This window comes from Falco punctatus (genome assembly GCF_963210335.1).
Source record: "Falco punctatus genome assembly, chromosome: 2".
NCBI lineage: Eukaryota > Metazoa > Chordata > Aves > Falconiformes > Falconidae > Falco > Falco punctatus.
The window spans coordinates 68,765,763-68,784,783 of NC_137581.1; the positions used below are offsets into that span (position 1 = coordinate 68,765,763).

Consider the following 19,021-nt stretch of genomic DNA (forward strand, 5'->3'; position numbering starts at 1 on the left):
ATCTAAGCATCACTCAGCCACATATAGGGCTGAGTAAAGGACTGTGTCCAATGGAAGATGACACTGAGCATCCAAATTGCCTGGTCCTCTTTGTCTACTGAGACCAAAAATTAAATTCTTGGTTCTGTCACCCAAGTTTCCCTTCTGCATGTGTGGCATCTCCCAAAGGGGCACAGGGTCAGATACCCCACACCTTAACCTTTGCCTTGACCAACAGCCCTCTGAGGATTTTGCAAATTGTCACGAGACTGGTAAATTCATCTCTGCTAACTACCAGAATTTTCATCCATCTTCTGTGTGTTTGTAGCCTTATAGAAACAGACAGAAAAATGGCCAGTTCTTACATACATATTGTTTAAGTGGTGCTTTTAAACATAATTTTTTTTCACGGTTAAATGTAAACATTGGAATAGTAAAAACAAAACACACTTCAAATTCAAATCAGTTCAGATGTTCTAATTTTGCTAATGTCTCTCTATGTGCTTAGTTTTAAGGCATAGTGTTTCTGTTAATTTCAAATACATTCTCTATTGCGAAAATGAAAGCATGTACATGTATTTTGTATAGTGTTGTTAACTCAGTTTGAGCAGCTTTCTTTTATTTATATAATGGTAATTTGAGAGCCGAAGTAAATGTTTGAGAGGGGAAAAGATCATTACTCAAAATAACCTGAAACTAAATTTGCAGACCAATGGTTCAACTCATTTCAGTTCAATAAAACTTGATTAAAGACTTTTGAGGTTTCAGTGTGTCTAGAACCAGTCAAAAGATGGCAAAAAAGGTGTCTGACAAATCTAGCTGGGAAGGATGAGAAGTGCATTTTGTAAACTCTGCCTTCATGTTTCTCTCCTCCCATGGTCAAAAGGATCAAGAGGTAAGGGCTCTGCTATACCATGACACTCATGACACTTGTGGTACAATATTATAACATGATAGTTACTATGAATATAAATGAGATATTATATTTTAGAAAATTATGCCTAGGTTTTCCTCCCAATGTTGTTAAAAGCATTCGGTGTCCAAATATACTGAATGCCCGCGCTACCAAATGCCTCCCTCTGTCCAGTTCTTTTGGAATACAATTTCTCTTCTTTCTAGGATACCAGCTACTGATGTGAAAAAGACTTACTCGCACATGAATTTCTTCATTGATGGACTCCTTTTTGTTGGTCTTTTTAACATCTAGATATCTGACCAATGGTCCAATTGTGATCCCCTGCATTTGGAACAATGAGCTGAATTGTTAGTTATCTTTTGGAAAAAAACAGAAAGCAAAAGGATTCCATTTTAATCAATTAGGAAAGCTATGTCTTAGGTGCAAGAACAAGCTACTAATTGTATGGAGAGCTACAGAGGAGGTCTAAAATTCAAAAACTCAAAAAAACCTACTCACCAGGCTTTTCTTAAGTGAGCTTATATTTAATGACATGTTTTAACCATGTAAAGTGATTCATTGCCAACTTTCTTCAAAACAGGCACTTGATAGAAAACATTATTTTTGTGAGATTCTTACACTCTTGAATCCTCTTACTTCAACATTTTCAGAATTAAAAATTTTGTGGATTTTTTCCACCTAGGAACCATTTCCAGCTGTTCACAATTCTTTACTGAACTGCTACAGAATAGCATTTAAAAAGGGGAAATAGAAAGAAAAGGGTTTTTCTGAAATTTTATGGTGGAATCTAAGTGGCTAACCACAAGTGTGTAGTGTCCCATTGGCACCCTAGAGTATCAGAGAGATTGGTATGGGAAAATACAGAACATGGGATGCAAGACCTCGGGAAGATTCAGTTCTTCCAGGTAGAGCAGAGTAAGCCAAGTGGAATAACCCAAACCTCTGAAGTAGACACTTATTCTTACAAATCTGAATTATTAACTTTATTTTTCTTTAATATTCTTTCACAAAGGATTTCAAAATGTTCTCATTTGCTCTTCAGGATGAATGAAGATCAAATAAAAACCTCAAAAACCTTCATAGAACAGACGTAGTTCAGTCTGAGATACACCACTAGTAAAGAATGATTCTGGGCTGAAGCGTAGTTAAAATGCTTCTTAATTTGGAAACATTAGCAAGCACATGTGGAGTGAACACAGATTTGGGACACAAAATGCCCTTTTCCCTGAATATTTTAGAAGACACAGGTTTTCAGTAAAGTCTTTCTGAAAAAGTTATTTAGTGATACCTAAAAAGCCCTGAAAGGATAATTAGACAGTGCAGTGCTAAATCTAGCCTTAAAATATGATAGCTTGTCATAGTTTAAGAGTAAATTCAATGCAATCTTCACTATGAAGCTTTCTGTCACCTCTAATACATGAAATCCATTAAGAAATACACTTACTTGGATGAACACAGTGAAATATATAACTACAAGAGTGGCAGTAATGAAGAGATTTTTTCTTGGGAAGAGATTCACTGGAAGCAAGAATGCAAGAGAGAAGCTGCTGGCTCCTCGAAGGCCACTGTAGGAAATAATGAGTTGGTCTTTGAAGGTGAAGGGATATGTTCGGAACTTGTTACTGATGTAGAAGAGAGCAAATACACCTAGCAAGGGAAAGAACCACAACTGTTATTAATCAAGAAGAAAAGGCAAATATTTAAAACAAAGTATCTTGGCTCAGGCAGCTGTTGACAGACCTTTCTTTCAAATTTTTTGTTCTTGTAGCTTCTCTTTGACCAACTGCTGAATCTGTTTTGTGTGAAATAATCTCCTAGAAAAGACCACGATTCCTAATTGCTTCAGGATTTAAATTCACTCATGCAGGTTAGAAGTGAGATTAGCTGAAAATATTTATGTTCTATATTTATGTTGCACAGTTCTTCTCCAACGTGTTCTGGAGACAAGACAAACCAGTGGATGAGAGTTTTTTGTGTCTTCCCCTGCAATGTTTCCTGCTTTCTGCACAGTATCTGCCTAAAGTGTTTGAACAGTGCTTTAACAACAAGTCCTGTGGACAGGTTCACTGAAAAGCAGAGAGTAATAGCATTTTAATTTTTAATCCTCTGGCTTATTGTGCCTGTAATTCTCTGTTTATTTCTCAAATTTCATTTTGCTTTTAATAAAAATTAAGATTAATCGGACAGCCTGTGGCTGTGTAAGGACTGCAGCTTTTCTTTATAGAGTAAATTCAGCAGTTTGCTCAATTTGTTCTTAATCTTCTTCATCTTCCATAAGAAATTTGTAACTTATGTTTTGTGTGGAAACTGTTAAACTACTGAAGTAAAAACTGACAAATGCTGGTAATTACTAGTGTTATTTTACACAGCTGTCGCTCATAAACTCAGTGGATTATTATAGGTAAGGGCAGTAGCACTATCTTGCTATGTAGGTTGCTGGATACTGCTTTATATAAGACCTTATTTGGCTACTTATAAATATGCTAGACATCAGCTACTTAGACTGAAACTGCATATGTGAGGTATCACCCTCAGGCCAATTCTCTTTATTTTATTCAAGCTTCAGAGAAAATGATGTAATCATTTTAGCAAACAAATTCAGCAGAAAATATTTTGGCCTTCCTCTGGAAAGCTCTAGCACTCCCCTTGGTGTTTGAGAGAAGGACAGACATTTAGCAGCAAAATAGCCTTTGTATCAGAAGAGGGCTTATTTCTGTCTTGATTGGAAGGATATTCCAATACAGACTCCAAAACTGAGCCTTTAAAAAATTAGAGGCCATGCTTGGCCCTGGATTAGCAAGAAAATATTTAATTACTTTATTTTTGCTGTCAACCCACAAGAATAGTATCACCTCTGTTGTTGAGTACTTAGGTCATCCTTATAGAATAGAGCTGTTCAGATGCACCTACTTGAACCTTCATAGGTTTCCCCTTTCCTCTTTTTCCTCTTGTTAAATGCCTTCCTCCAGGACTCCCAGGGTTAAAAGGTCTTGAAATGTGTATGGGCTTTGAGGGTCAAGCCAACATCTTCTTCCTGCTCTGGTATTCTTTTTGACAGAGGGATAAGCCACCTGAGAGATTTAAGAAATAGCACCTTAACCTCAGATGTTTGATGCCAACACTTAGCTAGTCCCAAATGTTACCTTCAGAGTACTGCAGGCTGGAAAGGACCTTTAGAGGTCGTGTAGCCCAAGTCCCTACTCAAAGTCAAGCTAATCAGATCAGGTTGCTCAAAGCTCCAGTCAAGTCTTGAATGCCTTTGGATCACCGTCCATGTTAAGAAATGGTTTCGTACTGTCTAATCAGAATTTCCCACGTTCCAGCTTGTGTCTGTTGCCTCTTGTCCTATTGATGTGCACCTCTGAAAAATGTCTGGCTCTGTCTTCTCTCTTTCCTCTGATTGATTACTTGTAGAAAGTAATAAGGTCTCTCCTGTGCCCTATCTTCCCAAGGCTGCATGGAGTCAGCACTCTGAGACTCATCTTGTATGTCCAGTGCTCCAGCCTCTGACTAGGTAGGTGGCCTCTGTTACACTTGATCCAGAACCTCCATGTCGTTCCTATACTGGGGAGCCCAGAACTGGAGAGAGCACTCTGGAGACAGCACACACTTCAACCAGTGCTGAAGAGAGGGGCAGAAACACTTCGCTGGACCTGCTACCTACGCACTTACTAATGTAGCCCAGGACACGGCTGGCCTTCTTTGTCACAAGGACATAATTCGGGCTTGTGTTCAACCTGTTGTCTGCCAGGCCAGGTGCTTTTCTGCAGATCTGCTTACTAGGCTCCAAGCCTATACTGCTGCATGGAGTTATTCTAACCCACAGTCCTTGCATGTGCTCTTCTTGAACTTCTTGCTGTCAGCCCACTTCTCCAGCCTGTCCAGATCCCTTTCAATGGAAGCTATTCAGAATATTGACTGCTCCCTGCAGTTTGGTGTCAGCCACTGTCCTGGTTTTGGCAGGCGTAGAGTTAATTTTCTTCCTAGTAGCTGGTACAGTGCTGTGTTTTGGATTTATCACGGGAATAATGTTGATAACACACTGACGGTTGCTAAGTAGTGCTTGCCCTAAGTCAAGAACTTTTCAGTTCCCCATGCACTGCTGTGAGCAGGGGCACAAGAAGCTGGGAGGATGCATAGCCAGGACAGCTCGTCTGAACTAGCCAAAGGGATATTCCATACCGTGGAGATCATGCTCAGGATATAAACTGGGAGAAGCTGACCAGAAGGGGCTGATCACTGTTCAGGGGCTGGCTGGGCATCAGTCAGCAGGTGGTAAAACAATTGTATTGTGCATCACTTGTTTTTAGTGGGGGGAGGTATTTCTCTTTCTCTTTTTGTTGTCTCCTTTTTCATTACAACTACTACTACTACTACTATTACTACTTCCACTACTACTATTATTATATTTTATTTAAATTATGAAACTCTTCTTATCTCAACCCATGCATTTTAACATGAATAGTTAGAAGTTTAGAATCCTTCTGATTCTCCTTTCCCTTTCACTGAGGGGGCGGGCATTGAGCAAGTGACTGCATGGTACTTCATTGCCAGCTGGGGTTAAACCACAACAGCCACAAACTTTCCCAGTGTGCATTCTATTCCATCCTCCAGGCCATTAATGAAGACATTAAAATAATATTGGTCCTTGTACTGAGCCCTGAGGGATGCCATTAGCCACCAGCTAGACTAGTATTTTGAGCCCAGCGGTCTAGCCAATTCCCTTCCCACATTATCAACCACTTCAGCTGGCCAAAATCTTGTCTTTGAAGTCCAGGGTTGTAATTCTGCTGTTTGTTGTCTTGCTCACTCCTCTCAGGATCTTAGCATCCACAGTCGCATGGTGACTGCAGTTAAGGCTGCCCTCAGTCTTCGCATCTTCATCCATTTCTTCCTTTGTGAGTGGTGGAGAAGACAAAGCATATTCTCCAGTTGATTTATCAACCAGTCTCCAGCAACTATCACTGGCTGTTTCCTCTCAACCCCTTTTTGCCTCCCCCTTCAGGGCACAGCTGGGCCTGATGAATCACCTGACAGTTCTTGTTCCTCCTCCATACTGTAGCAGATGATGTAGAGCCAATGACCAGACCTCAAGTCTGGGCTGTGTATGTAAAGGGAATATAGACAAGGGCTGAATGCTGGAGGAGGTGGTGGCAGGTGCCCAGTGCAGAATTCTGCCCCACAGGATGTTCCAGAGGAGACTTCTTTGATTATAAATGAAACATGGGGGAGCTAATCTATGTACTTAGCCAAGGCAGGTGCCTAAATTTCAGTTCTTAGAACGTCTCCTCCAAGGCCATCTCATGGAATATTTGGATTTCTCCTTTTCTTTAAAAATATGAAAAATCCCACTGAGATTCAAAAGACCTGTTATTAAGATGGCTAATTCAGGCACACAGAAGCTAAATTGTCAGAAATAAGGTTGCCTGCATGATTGTATTTTTGGCCCTCTCATGTGTACTACTTCCAAAACATCTTTCATTACAAAAGCATCATTCCCTCATATTTTTAACTAAATTTAAGTGGCAGTAACAGTGGCTGAGTAGGATGTGTTCCATAATTCAACACCTCTCCAGGAGTAAATACATTTGCTTTCTACTGCAGCAGTTGTAACTTAAACTGATGCAGAATATTCAGGTCCAAAAAAAATGATAGTATAATTTATCGGCAACAAGTCCAAACCAGACACTTATATAGCGTAGTGACAAAACAGACTGTAGATGCTGAGGAAATAGGTGAACAGAGCTCAGAACATGGGAAGGTTTGCAAGGTTTTGTAATTACCATCTCCTGAAGGCTCTGCTGAAGACACCACTAGAGGGTTGGTCTGACCATTATGTGATTCCTTCTTTTCTTTTGTCAGCTAGAGTGTGTCATAGTTTAACTCCAGCTGGCACTGGGGTTTGGCTGGACAGTACTAGTAGATGAAAGAGAAGGTGGCAATGTGTTGCCTCTGCTCCCACAGTTGCAGTAAATTGGCTAACAGGCATTAAAGCAGCTCCTATGAGAAGTTTGCCAGGACTGCTACCACCTCCAGAACACCACCAGCCTTCCTATTGCTTCTTTTTTTTCAACATTACTGTAAATCCATCCTGAATATTAGGACAAGATGAGAAATGGTGTCCCACAGCTTGTGTGACATCATTTATAAACTTCCCTGCCCATGCTGGAGGAATCCCAGTCTCATAGATTGGGGAGTAGGAGACCCTCACAGGAACAGGGAGATTCTGTGTGTAGCAATGGAGTCACTTCAAACAGGCACTCTTTTCTAGCAGTTTAAAACTTCAGAGTTGACTTGTGAGGAACAGTAGCATAGTGTGGTTGACCTAGATGTGGTATAAGGAAGGAAACGGTCTCCCTTTCAGTTATCTATCAGCACTAATTTTCACCTTCCCTCTTTTTCAATGCCTCCGGCACTCCTGTCCCAGGACCTTTAGTGTTATAGCACCAGAAGTGTGGTGATGTACATTATCTAATTAGTAAGCGAATTACAGTATGTAATGAAATCATTATGATGCCCACTTACTCAAGGGCATATAGTTTACTAAGATGTAAGCATCTATACAGCCATAATCATGGCAATATTTTACTATTGCTAAAATTACTCCATTCTCACCAAATCATAAAGTCTGTGCTTAAAGACTGGCATACAGATTTCTTCAGGGCTTCTTCCCCCTTTTTCTCCATGTGTACATTTGTGAAAATAACTTGTCAGTAACATAAACCTGGTAAATTCATTATTGAACTCGTTATGCCAGTCTGCACAGACTTTTCTAACACACCTTTGCACCAAAAGGTATGTTCTATCAGAGATGCAGAGAAAGCTGCTTGCAAAAGTTGACTTACTCAGTGTCCGCCAAAGGAGACAGAAGAGCAAAGTGAAACAAATGAAGGCCCAGTTCCAGTCGTGGTTTTTCCCCACTGTGGACACTCCCATGAACACAAAAATCAAGGTCTCACTGACGCTGCTCAGCATCTTCATAAAATACTTTATTGTAGTATAGGAATTCTGGGAAACATTCTCCTCCACGTATTTTTTCATTGTCACTGCACAGGCTGTCATCCTGTACCAGGCAAAACATCAGAGATCAGCCAAAATCTGTTTTTCTTTTCATGTAAGAACGACCTCAGCCTTCATTGCCTGCACTCTACCTCATCACCCTGTGACCTTCCTAATATCAAGAAACATTTTATTTCTTCAGTAACATTAGCTATTTCATTAGATAGGAGAGCATCTTCATTCAGCTTTACAAATCCATTTTGCATGCAGGAAGAAGGAAGCAAACCAGTCAGCCTTCCAGATGAGGAAGTGAGGGTATCGTGTTCCAGCTGAGTCCATTTTATCCTGAATGCCTAACACATAAGTCACCAAGCATCAAATATTTGAGTCTCAAAGAAAGGGCAAGTCCTACCAGCCTACGGATAGATTACTCAGAGGGACAGAACCTGCCTCTTAGTGATCTTCTCCTTTGAGGTGGTGGTGGTAGAACACGGTGGTAGTCCTATGCTGGGTTCAAAGCTCCCAGTGGCTCCCTGCCAGCTGGCTTGCAGATCAGCAGAGCCAGGGTAAATCTTCAGTGACTCTCCACCCACAGCAGCCCACTGCTGTGCCACAAGGGGAAATTCAGTTATTCTGCAGAGGTGTCCTTCCCCCCTTTTAGTTACCCAGGGTGTGGAGAATATGCCTAAGGAAACAAAGCAGTGTTTTGCACCTCTTCACTGTTAATGAAGACTAGAGCCTTCCTCAGAGGCATCAGCAGCCACCCAGCACAGATGCCGGCCACAATCACATGGAGCAGTAGTCTTTGAGCAGCCTTACTGAAGGGGGTTTCCTCTTCCCCCCTTTGTTTTCCATAGTCATAGGTGATAGATTGAGTGCTATGCTAGTAACATATTCCATCATCTAGTTCTACTGATATTATTTTAGTCTTTGGGGGCTTCTTGTGATGATATTTTTCCAGACTTGTGAATTCAGAGAATGCTGACTGTTCATTAAATAACCCTTTATCTAGTTTCTGTTCATTTAATTTCCACTAAAGAAATCTCAAGGGTATTCTGGTGAGGCTGAGACATTTAGCAGGTCCAAGGACACTCTAACATAAGGCCATTAGGCATTAATGTTTAATACTGTTGACTTTCAGAGACACATGTATAATAGACTTTCATGATCCAAGTGAAAAATGAATGAATTCCTCAATAATTCAGAAGGGTGACAATAAGTTCCCATCTCTAAAACAAGCAACGATTTCCTTAATGAAGCAGTAAGAATAATAAATCCCAATTATATTAACCTTCTTCTATTACTAATCATTTCAGTATTCTAATGAAAATAGGAAGCAACAGAAATAAAGAGCTATGTAGTCTAGTGTAATGAATAGGCAGAGAAGGAGTATTTTGGGCAGTGCAGGTAGGAAAGGGTCCATATGGTATTAATGCTCACTACATAGTAGGTGTAACCCTGTTCAACTAAAGTCACCAGTCACCTCAATCAGACCAGCTGGGTTGGATATGCAAAACATACTACAAGACTCATCTTCTTTGTCTAATTGCTCAGAAAAACATATCTCCTGTCTAACTATTTATTTGATGCAGTCAAATATTCAAATTTTGCTTCCCAGGGCCATCCTGCAAAGGTTGCTTTTACAAAGCAGATCCTTCTGTGACATTGAACAAATTGGGGAGAATGAAAAAGCCTGGAGAAAAGAAGGGCCTGGGAGACTTTTATTGCAGCATTTCAGTACTTAAAGAGGGCTTATAAGAAAGATGGGCACAAACTTTTTAGTAGCACCTGTTGCGATAGGACAAGGGGTAATGGTTTTAAACTAAAATATTAAGGTAAAATTAGACTAGATATAAGGAAGAAATTTTTTACAATGAGGGTGGTGAAACACTGGCACAGGTTGCCCAAAGAGACTATAGATGCCCCATCCCTGGAAACATTCAAGGTTGGGTTGGACAGGGCTCTGAGCAACCTGGTCTAGTTGAAGGTGTCCCTGCTCATTGCAGGGGGGGTGGATGAGATGATATTTAAAGGTCCCTTCCAATCCAAACCATTCTGTGATTCTATAAATCTATAATTGTACAATTCTAGGTAATCATAATTCAACAAGTGGAGGTGAATAAACGCACCTGTCTGGACATCAAAAGCCAGATGCTTGTATTTGTTTAGGTTTAAACCTCAATAAAGGGAACTCCTTTCTGGAGCACCAAAGCCCACAGGACCTGGCATGCAAGCTCAGAGCCAACACAGGCCATGCAAGGCTGCTGCCACCCACCAGCTGGTCACTGAGCCTGAAGCACCAGCAGCTCTAGCTGGAGCATTTGACACCATCAGGTTCTCCTTTCTTTACACGTCATCCTCCTGAGGGGCTGTTTGGTGTGGTATCTTTGAAACTCACCTACCAGCAGTTTTCTTATAAAATTTCTCACTTCCACCCCTGTTCTTTTTTCTTCAGTTAGAAGAAAACTTTCTTCTTTCCTGCTTTCCTTTCCTTCTGCTGCCCTCCTTCCTTCCCACAGTACTCACCCTATCAGCATTTACGTCAACAGACCTGCCGGCTTTCTGCAGTGGGCAACCATGCCATCACAGCACTTTAAGGAAGCAGTCCCCAGCATTACAACAGTATCAAGCTGTCCTGACCACATCAAAATATGATCGTCTAAATATCCACATACATGAGTATATGTATCCTTATGTGCTTGACATTCTTGGTTGTCTGGTTTTGCCTGGTTTCAGTTCTAGTGATGTTGTTCAAATGTAATGATTCCAGCAAACTGTCTTAGAGCTGATGTTCACAGCTCTATGCAAAAGGAAGAACTCAGATGTTCTTTATTACATTTCCTATACTCCTTAGTTTCCATCTCTCTTGTAATCTGATGGTGATGCTGCTTAGAAATAAATACAGATACAGTGATCTGTTATCAAATCATTCTCTCATTCTGCTGATCTTATCAGAGGCAGCAGTCAGATGGTGGCAGCACTAGTCATTTTACCCACAGCTTGCAGTATTTTTTACCGCAGGCAAAACCCTAAAATAATTTTAGTGCAAACATGCACTCCTCAGTAGTACATCTATGTCTACGCTGACTGTGGGATTGCTTTTCCTAGTTAGCACTACATTTTACAGATGCCTTAGAAAACATCCACTGCAGATCTCTAGGCCAAAGACTGAAAACGCCTGTATTGTACCAGCCTTGAGCAAACCCCCTCCTCAAAACAATGCCAATTCCCTCAAGAGGGCATCCAAAAAACCATAAAGGATACTCACGCCAAAATGCCGGAGATGTAAAGGGTTTCAGCAGACAAGTATGACAGGTAGCTGAACATGAAGACCAGCAGTGGTTCGATAGCAGAAACGTTGCGGGTGAATCGAGTCATGAGTGCCGACACAAATCCAAAGACGATGCCAAACAACATGCCACCCAGCCCCACCACGAAGAAGCGAGCAAAGCCAGCAAAGACATCAATGGATTCAATTTCTTCATACCTGTGCATCTGGGTGAAGGCGATGAAAATGTTATATAAAACCTACATGTGAAAATAAGGAGACAACAGTCAGATAACTTTCTGAACCTGGCAGGCTTACTCTTTTCATAGCATGGGGGGGTGGGGGTGGATGTATGCCTGAAATTCCTTTACACAGCTCAGCAAAGTTGCAGTTGAAATCTCAGCTAGTTCTTAACAAGTCCCAGAATTAAAGATCTGTTAAGTGTCCTGAAAAATAGCAAAAAAACAGAAGGGTAGATGGGTATGTAATAAAAGTAAAACTCTGGGGGATCAAATGCAATCAAAGTAACTGAAAAATACTCATGTTTTTTCATTTTCTGAAGGTAAACTTAATTATTGGTCTTTGTAGCAGATGTTGAGAGACCAGCTAGGTACCTTACCAACCCCGGGTTCCCCCCCCCCACATTATTTTTCTGACTCAGGATGGGGCAGGGCAGTGACTAAGAATCACACTTTTGAATTAAATCCCATTTAGGTTGTCTGTATGATCAGTAGACTGGACACACTTCATTAGGTGGACTCTGGAATGTTATATGTTTTTCAATAGTACTTGACACATAAACCCCATGAAACATTACCAGAATGGGAAATGAAGCAGGAGAAGGAAGAGAAGGGAAGGGAAGGGAAGGGAAGGGAAGGGAAGGGAAGGGAAGGGAAGGGAAGGGAAGGGAAGGGAAGGGAAGGGAAGGGAAGGGAAGGGAAGGGAAGGGAAGGGAAATGGTAGCCTAGCTTTCATATTGTCTCCAGCTAGAAAAATACAGCTTCTCTGTCCTCACACGTTTGGGGTTTGATGCTACATAATGTTCTTCCCAGGAACTCTGTGTCAATCTCAAAGCGGGAACCAAAAGCTGTGGCACTCTAAATGGCCTAAAGACCCTTCACACATATATTTTGACTAGAAAGCTTGAAATGATGAAAAAGAAAAAACAGTGTCAGATTAGATGAAAGAGTTCATTTTCTACATTATGTAATTTGGTCTATAAAGATATTTTAATTTAGTTTAGAGGAGATAAGTTTACCATACTTCTATTAATATTAATTTCTTTTCTGCAGAAATACATGATGAAAAATCTTCAGTATATTGCACTTTCATCCATCTTTTAGAAACTAATAGGAAGTTTCCACAGTAATGAGTGGTGTAGTAATAAAAAGGTCTTATTGCTGACAGTCGGTTAACATTAAGTCCTGACAGATCTGTTACAGGGAGTGTGTAATGCATGAAAGTCACCTTTCAGTTTGCAAGAGAATTTTGGGAACATCTAAAGATACCAGGTCTCCAAAGCTGGTGCACCAAAGCATTAATTCAAAAATGCAAAACAGACCAAAATCATTTTCCTTATCTGGTTTTCATTCGTCTTTCTTCTTCGTATAGTTAATTCCAGAAGGCTATTAAGAAGATTAAAGCAGATATTTTCAGGTAGAAGAGCCAAGCTTATTAGGATAATAATTATTCCCCAGCTACTATCTAATCTTAAATTGCTGCTGGGCATATATGACCTTGAGCTGTCACACAGCCTGTTCTCCAGAAAGATCATTGCTAGTGTTTTGGGGGGACAGACAAAGCACAACAAAATGCTTCATGTGAGAAAATATCCAGAGCTTCTTTTTCCTGATGAATATGTATGAAATTAGGTTCTTCAGTGGCAGATAAGGAAAAGAGGGTTCATCTCTCCACAGTAAGTAAACCTTACTGTACTTACCATATAGCTTTTAATTACAAAACCTGTTTCTGTTCCCCCTTTCTTGCAGACTTCAACCTGTTTTGAATACATGATTCTTTATAAATGATACCAAGGCATGAATCTATGCTGACTTATGAATAAAACAAATTACACTCAGCAAATGATAGTAAGTTTTTCTCCTTTTTTCTAGTTCCTAAAGCGTTTATATGATATAACTGAATTGGCATTAAAATAGAAATTATGGAAATGCGACATAGTTCTCATTTTTTTGGTAACATGCTTTGTGGGAGTAAACTGTTCTGCACAGCATCCTGCACTGCATCATACAAGCGAGGCTCCATGTAACTGCTGCTTGGATAAGTTACATTGCAGTGTTTGTGCCAGTAAACAGAGTACTATAATTCTTTATATGGTAGAAAAGCCTGAATCAGCTCAAGATGCCTTTGTTCACCCAACAAGAAGGGATGGATTGATAGCTGGCCTCATTTAACAACTCTGAGAATGTCATGCTTTGGGTTTTTTGGAGGGGATATTACGATGTAGTGGTGTACCACTGGGTGGCTATTAGAGCCAGGGAGAAGAAGAGGCAGTGTGACACTGTCATCCACAGGGGACCTCCCCAGGGACTGGTCCCTGCTCCAGTTGTCTATGATACGAGCATTGCAAATATCATCCACATCAGAAGCATTGGAAAAAAGATTTTCAAGCGACTGCCTTAAACACCAACACAGGCAGCCTTCATAACTCTTCTCTTTCCACCGTGATAGCTCTTTCTGACCACATGCACTTAATTTTAGTCTAAACACATAGGTCAGCTTCAACAGCAGGAGAAATATCTCCATCCTCCTCCCTAGCACCCATACAATCCAGTAGTCAAAGGCTTCCTCAGTGACATCAGAGGGGTAAATTCAAATACCTTTAAATAAAAAAATCAATTTTATGTGGGTCTCCATCATGCAGTAGGTTTATTTAATTGCTATGCTACTGCGCACAAAGAAGAGAAGGCACCATTAGATAGCAGTCTAAATAGTCACTGCCACTTAATTTTGAGTACAGCATGATGTATAGGTGCTCTCAGTGTTTCTAAAATCAAGCCTCAGAGATGAAGTAGTCAGAGGAAAGAATCCATTTCCTGTTGCACACAGGTGCTCAGCTCCTCTTGGATAGAAACGGTCTGTGTATATGCAGGAGCAGAGCTTCAGATGCCTGAAATACTTTGCAGCAAAATCAGGGTCCTCCACCTCTGTTCAGGTTTAAATGAAATCCACACTGGATTTACCCACATCACTGTTTTGAACAGAGCTTTGGAACTCCCCTAATGTATGATACTTGCTAGGACCAGTCCTGTTGCTGTTTGTACTATTCTGATGCTAACAGTCCACTCAGAAGCAACCAGTAAAAGAAGCAATGAACAGGACCTGGAGCCTTGTTCCATCCACAGGCATGGCCCTACTGAGGCTCTATATGGTCCTACAAATGAGTAGAAAGGGTAAATTACCCATTTTTGTCCCAGTCCCCTACATCAAAGGCATAACCCCTAAATCATCATTCTAATTCCACAGTATGTTATTTTGTGATTTTTTTTATACAAGGATATTGAACTAAATATAGGAGAGGGAGTTATTGTTGCCTCAAATATAACACACAAGTCCAGCAAATTTTATACCAGTTTTTCCTGCTAGGGGAAAAAATGGTCAAGCTGATAAGCAGACTGGAGAGAACCAGCAGATACTTGTATTTAAACAATAAAAAATATGTATGCTTCATATATTTTGGTGATATTATCTTTTTAAACACAGAGTTAACTCAAAGGAAACTGTTAAGAGAGGAACAGGGAGGAAATGGTAAGATAAGACACCCGAGATAAGCAGTTTTAAAGCCTTTTAAAAGGAAAGGGGAGCTATCAGAGAGGAGAAAGTAACCTACTGGGCTCCATCCAGGTGACAAATACTTCAGACTTCTCAAACATGAAGCCAGGTAGAGATTTGGAAAATTTGAATGCCCAGAAAATATATGAGAGGTGGTCAATGTGGAGATACATCAGCAGGAGCTGACAAACTGATTGCAACATAGCTGCTGGGAGAAGATTCCCCAAAGATGAGGGTACATGGGGCAAAGGCAACTCACAGTGGTGTGGCCAACGCTCCCCATGTACAGTCCTTTCATCTTTTTTGCTATCACACTTAGTGGTGCTGAGAAATGCCTAAATGCCACTGTTTTTAAAGGCTTTCTGTCACTACACAGATGCAATAACAGGATCCTAACTGAAAGATCATGTAAACACCATTATGAGTTGGATCCCACATCATAAATAACAGCTGAGAAAAAAGGGAAGGTGAGGTAGTGAGCCAGTCAAAAAAAGGATGAAACAAGCTCTTCCAGAGTGAAGAAGACATATTTGAGGTCTGCACTTGAAGGAACCAAAAAGACAACTGGAAGTGATAGATGCATTGGGGAATTTTTTGTTACAACTATAATGCATAAACAGTTTCATTTAAAGCTGAGTAACATTTGTCCCTTGGTTCTACATCAGCCCTGTTTCACCAAGGGGAACGATTTATGATCAATAGGCTGTGACTGCAAGAATTTATTTCATTCCTTTTCCTTTTCACATTACTCATAAACTGCACTTCTCCCATGAAGCCTTTCAACAATGAACTCTGTACAGACTTTACAAGTCCAAGTTGTGCTGTACCTCATGTATAACAGTACCTGAATAGTTTTTATATATTTTAGATTCCTGTGATTTAAATTCTGTAAAGATCTTATCTAGCAAAACTCCTTAACCTGCAGTTAACTTGGAGCACAAGAGCAGTCCTGTTTGTTTCTGAGAAATAACATCTCCTGCTTGAATTTCTTTCTTGAAAAATACGTGTGTTCTAAGTGTTTTTGTCAATTGTGTTTTACAGCTAGAATTTCAGGTTGCTCCAAGTTTTCATAGAAATAATAAGGAATGAGGAAAAGTATTAGCAAAAGGAGCTCTGTAAAAACAATTTTTTCATATAAAAAAATAAAAATAAGAAGCATTGTTTCTGGACACTTAAGATAAGATAGCCAAGAAAGGTGAACATTTGTCAGATGTCAGGTTTTTTACTGCTAGAAACAGAGTTATGCAAAGTTATTAGTGGCTTCTGGAATTCCTCTCTAGGGTCTCTGGGGAACTTCCCAGAAACGGCTGGAGAAGCGCAGCCTCCAGAGGTTGTCCATGTCTGGCTTTTTTGGGGGGTTGGGTTTTTGGGTTTGTATTTGGTTTTGGGTTTGGTTTGGTTTGGTTTGGTTTTTTTCCCCAGAGGGCTCTCTAGAGCACGTGAAAAGGCAGGGTCTCTATCAGTACCCTCGTTGCCTTCAGTCTTTATGTGGTACAATTTTCTATTTGTTTGCTTGCACAATGTCAAGAACATTCCTAGGTCTTACACTGATCCTCACAGCAAGATCAGCTATAGCTTTTCTATTCATTTCAGGGAATACAAGAGCAACATGTGTATGTGTATGTGTATGTGTATGCTTCCCTCTTCCAGCAGCTCTAAACCAATACGTTTTTGAAAGAGTTAATGTAAGATGTACTCTTTACATACATTGAAATTACTTCAGTGTAATGGAGTGGAGTATCCATAGAATAATGTATCTAGGAACTCCTCAAAGCTGCTTTAGTCCTGTGCCCAATAATCCTACAAGCCACAAGAACCCAAAGAGGGGAAGACAATGAGTGGAAAGAAACTCACCACAGTTATGCCATCATTTAGCAATGACTCTCCAAAGATCATCATGTAAAGCTGCTCGTTGACGGAGGCTTCTTCAAAAACTACCAGAGCAGCCACAGGATCCACAGCTGAAATCATGCTGCCAAAGAGGAGGTTCTGCAGCAGGTTCAGGTCTGTCAGGCCAAAGGCTTCAATCTGGCAGATTCCATAGAGGGAGAGGCCAATCCCAAACGAGTTTAGCAGAGATCCCAGCACAGACCACCACAGGATGGACCCAAAGTTCTCAAAAAATGGGCGAGTTGGCATGAAATAACCCTCCTCCAGGACGATGGGTGGAAGGAGATACAAGAAGTAAATACTTGTGGTCATCACCGGTGGAGACTTGTGATCAGAAGCATAGATGATTGCTCCTACCAGTGCTCCAATGGCAATCAGGATGCAGCTTTCGGGCATGAGTCTTGGTAATCGGTGATAGAGATGGAAACCTTGAATAAAACATTAGGGTATTAGTCAAGTTTAGATTAACCTGATGTCAGACTGATGTTTTTCCTGCCTTTGAAGACTTTGTCTTTAGACAGCCAGGTTTTGCTCTTAGGATTATGAATGTAAAAACAGGCAGTATTGTTCCCTTAAAAATGAAATATTTCCAGACTTGTATCACTAAAGCAGGGGAACAGTTAGGTCATGAACCTTTTTTCTTCCCACTCCCCAGGTCTCAATTGCTGAGCAAATGTGCCTGAGTCTAAGCTTCACTTCTAGGAATGCAGAAACCTCTTTGAAAACATGCCTCACAATTTGGAAAGAAAATATTCAAGAATCCTTGCTGTGCAATCACTACTACCAAGCCTTTGGGGCACAGAATTGTCCCTCCATCTCAAAGAGACCCCTGTCCCTGGCTGCAGGTTCAAAGGAAGATCCCCCCAGTGCTGAGGCAGGTCCCTGGCTGCAGAGCTCCTGCTGGATTTGGGACCAGGGACCTGGAGAAACCCAAGGGAGCAGGGAGCAGCTCAGGTACCATGGTCTACTCAGCTTCCTCCACTTCCAGCACTCTCCTGAAGCATGGCACGGACTCCAGGTGATCCACAAACAGAGGCAGTGAGTATTCACTCAACAAAATATCCAAAGCAGCAGGAATGAAGCGACAGTAACACAAGGCTTTGTACAAGCTGATTAACCTCACTTTTCTGGGAAAACTTCTGTTCCTCCAAAAGGTAAACAACATTTTGTAAAGAGCCTTCTGAGTCCATTCGCTGAAAGAAAACCAGTGATTTCAGCAGAGCTGGAAGAACTATCAGCAGCCTCAACATTATCTCAGATATTTTCTCAAATATCTGAGAAAGTAATGCACCCTAAGGGATTTTTTTTTTTTCCCCCTTGCTAGAATAAAGGCTGAGTCTACAGTAGCAAATTAAGCAGGCCAAAGACTTTTCCAAGCAGAAAGGTTCAGCTTGCATCCGTACAGCCAAATTCTCTTCCCTACCCCAGCATTCTCTTCCCTACCTCAGCAAAAAGTGGTCATATCCAAACTGCCTGTGGGAACAGATCCTGGACCACAGCCTGCCTGGGCACTGCCTGGGAGAAGGCTTGTCGGCACGGGCCAGAGCCGAGCAGCAGCACACCGAACTGAGGTGATATGGACAGTCACGCACAGCTGAGGTCAGCTCACAAGCACAAAGGTAGCCAAGCTGTGTTATAGAAAAAGGGCTACAGTTACTGTATAAATGTTGTGGGTGTGAAGCTCCTTCTGCCTGTTTTAGCGTACTGCTACTGCAACTGCATTCATATAATCTTCCCATCAGACATCAATACTGATACCAATTACTAAGATAACATCTAGCAATGGCTCATCTAGTCTCTATACCAGGAACTGTATAATCATACTGCAAATGAGAAGCGCTTCTACTAGAAATGTAAGGAATTTTCCAGAATTTACAAGAAAGACTATGAGGCAGACTAAGAAACCTATAAATCCAATGGCTGTGTCTCCATACCTGAAGCTAGGTAAGCCTTCACCCCATAACTCTAGAAACTAATGCCGTGACTGCATTTCTGTGACCCTCAAACTAACAATGTTCAAAAGTAAAGGCAAAAAAAATATGTTTATGAAATTTAAAATAATTTATTTAGGAGACTATTTGTTTGTACCAAAAAGTATGTTAAGATCATAAATCTACTCATCTCCTTTTTTAATTGAAAAAGTAATGTTCAAATCTTCTGTCAGTTTTACAGAATAAGGG

The 19,021-nt window shown here is 40.8% G+C and overlaps 1 protein-coding gene across 1 annotated transcript in view; it reads right to left on the bottom strand.

The window, feature by feature from the left end:
• Positions 1-19,021, bottom strand: part of SLC9A4 (solute carrier family 9 member A4) — a 60,009-nt gene that overhangs the window by 37,203 nt on the left and 3,785 nt on the right. The window contains exons 2-6 of the mRNA XM_080377292.1: positions 16,806-17,269; positions 11,163-11,422; positions 7,741-7,958; positions 2,340-2,542; positions 1,130-1,216 (exon numbers count right to left, since the gene is read on the bottom strand). Of these exons, the coding sequence (XP_080233418.1) occupies positions 1,130-1,216; positions 2,340-2,542; positions 7,741-7,958; positions 11,163-11,422; positions 16,806-17,269 (1,232 nt within the window). The remainder of the gene's footprint in view (positions 1-1,129; positions 1,217-2,339; positions 2,543-7,740; positions 7,959-11,162; positions 11,423-16,805; positions 17,270-19,021) is intronic.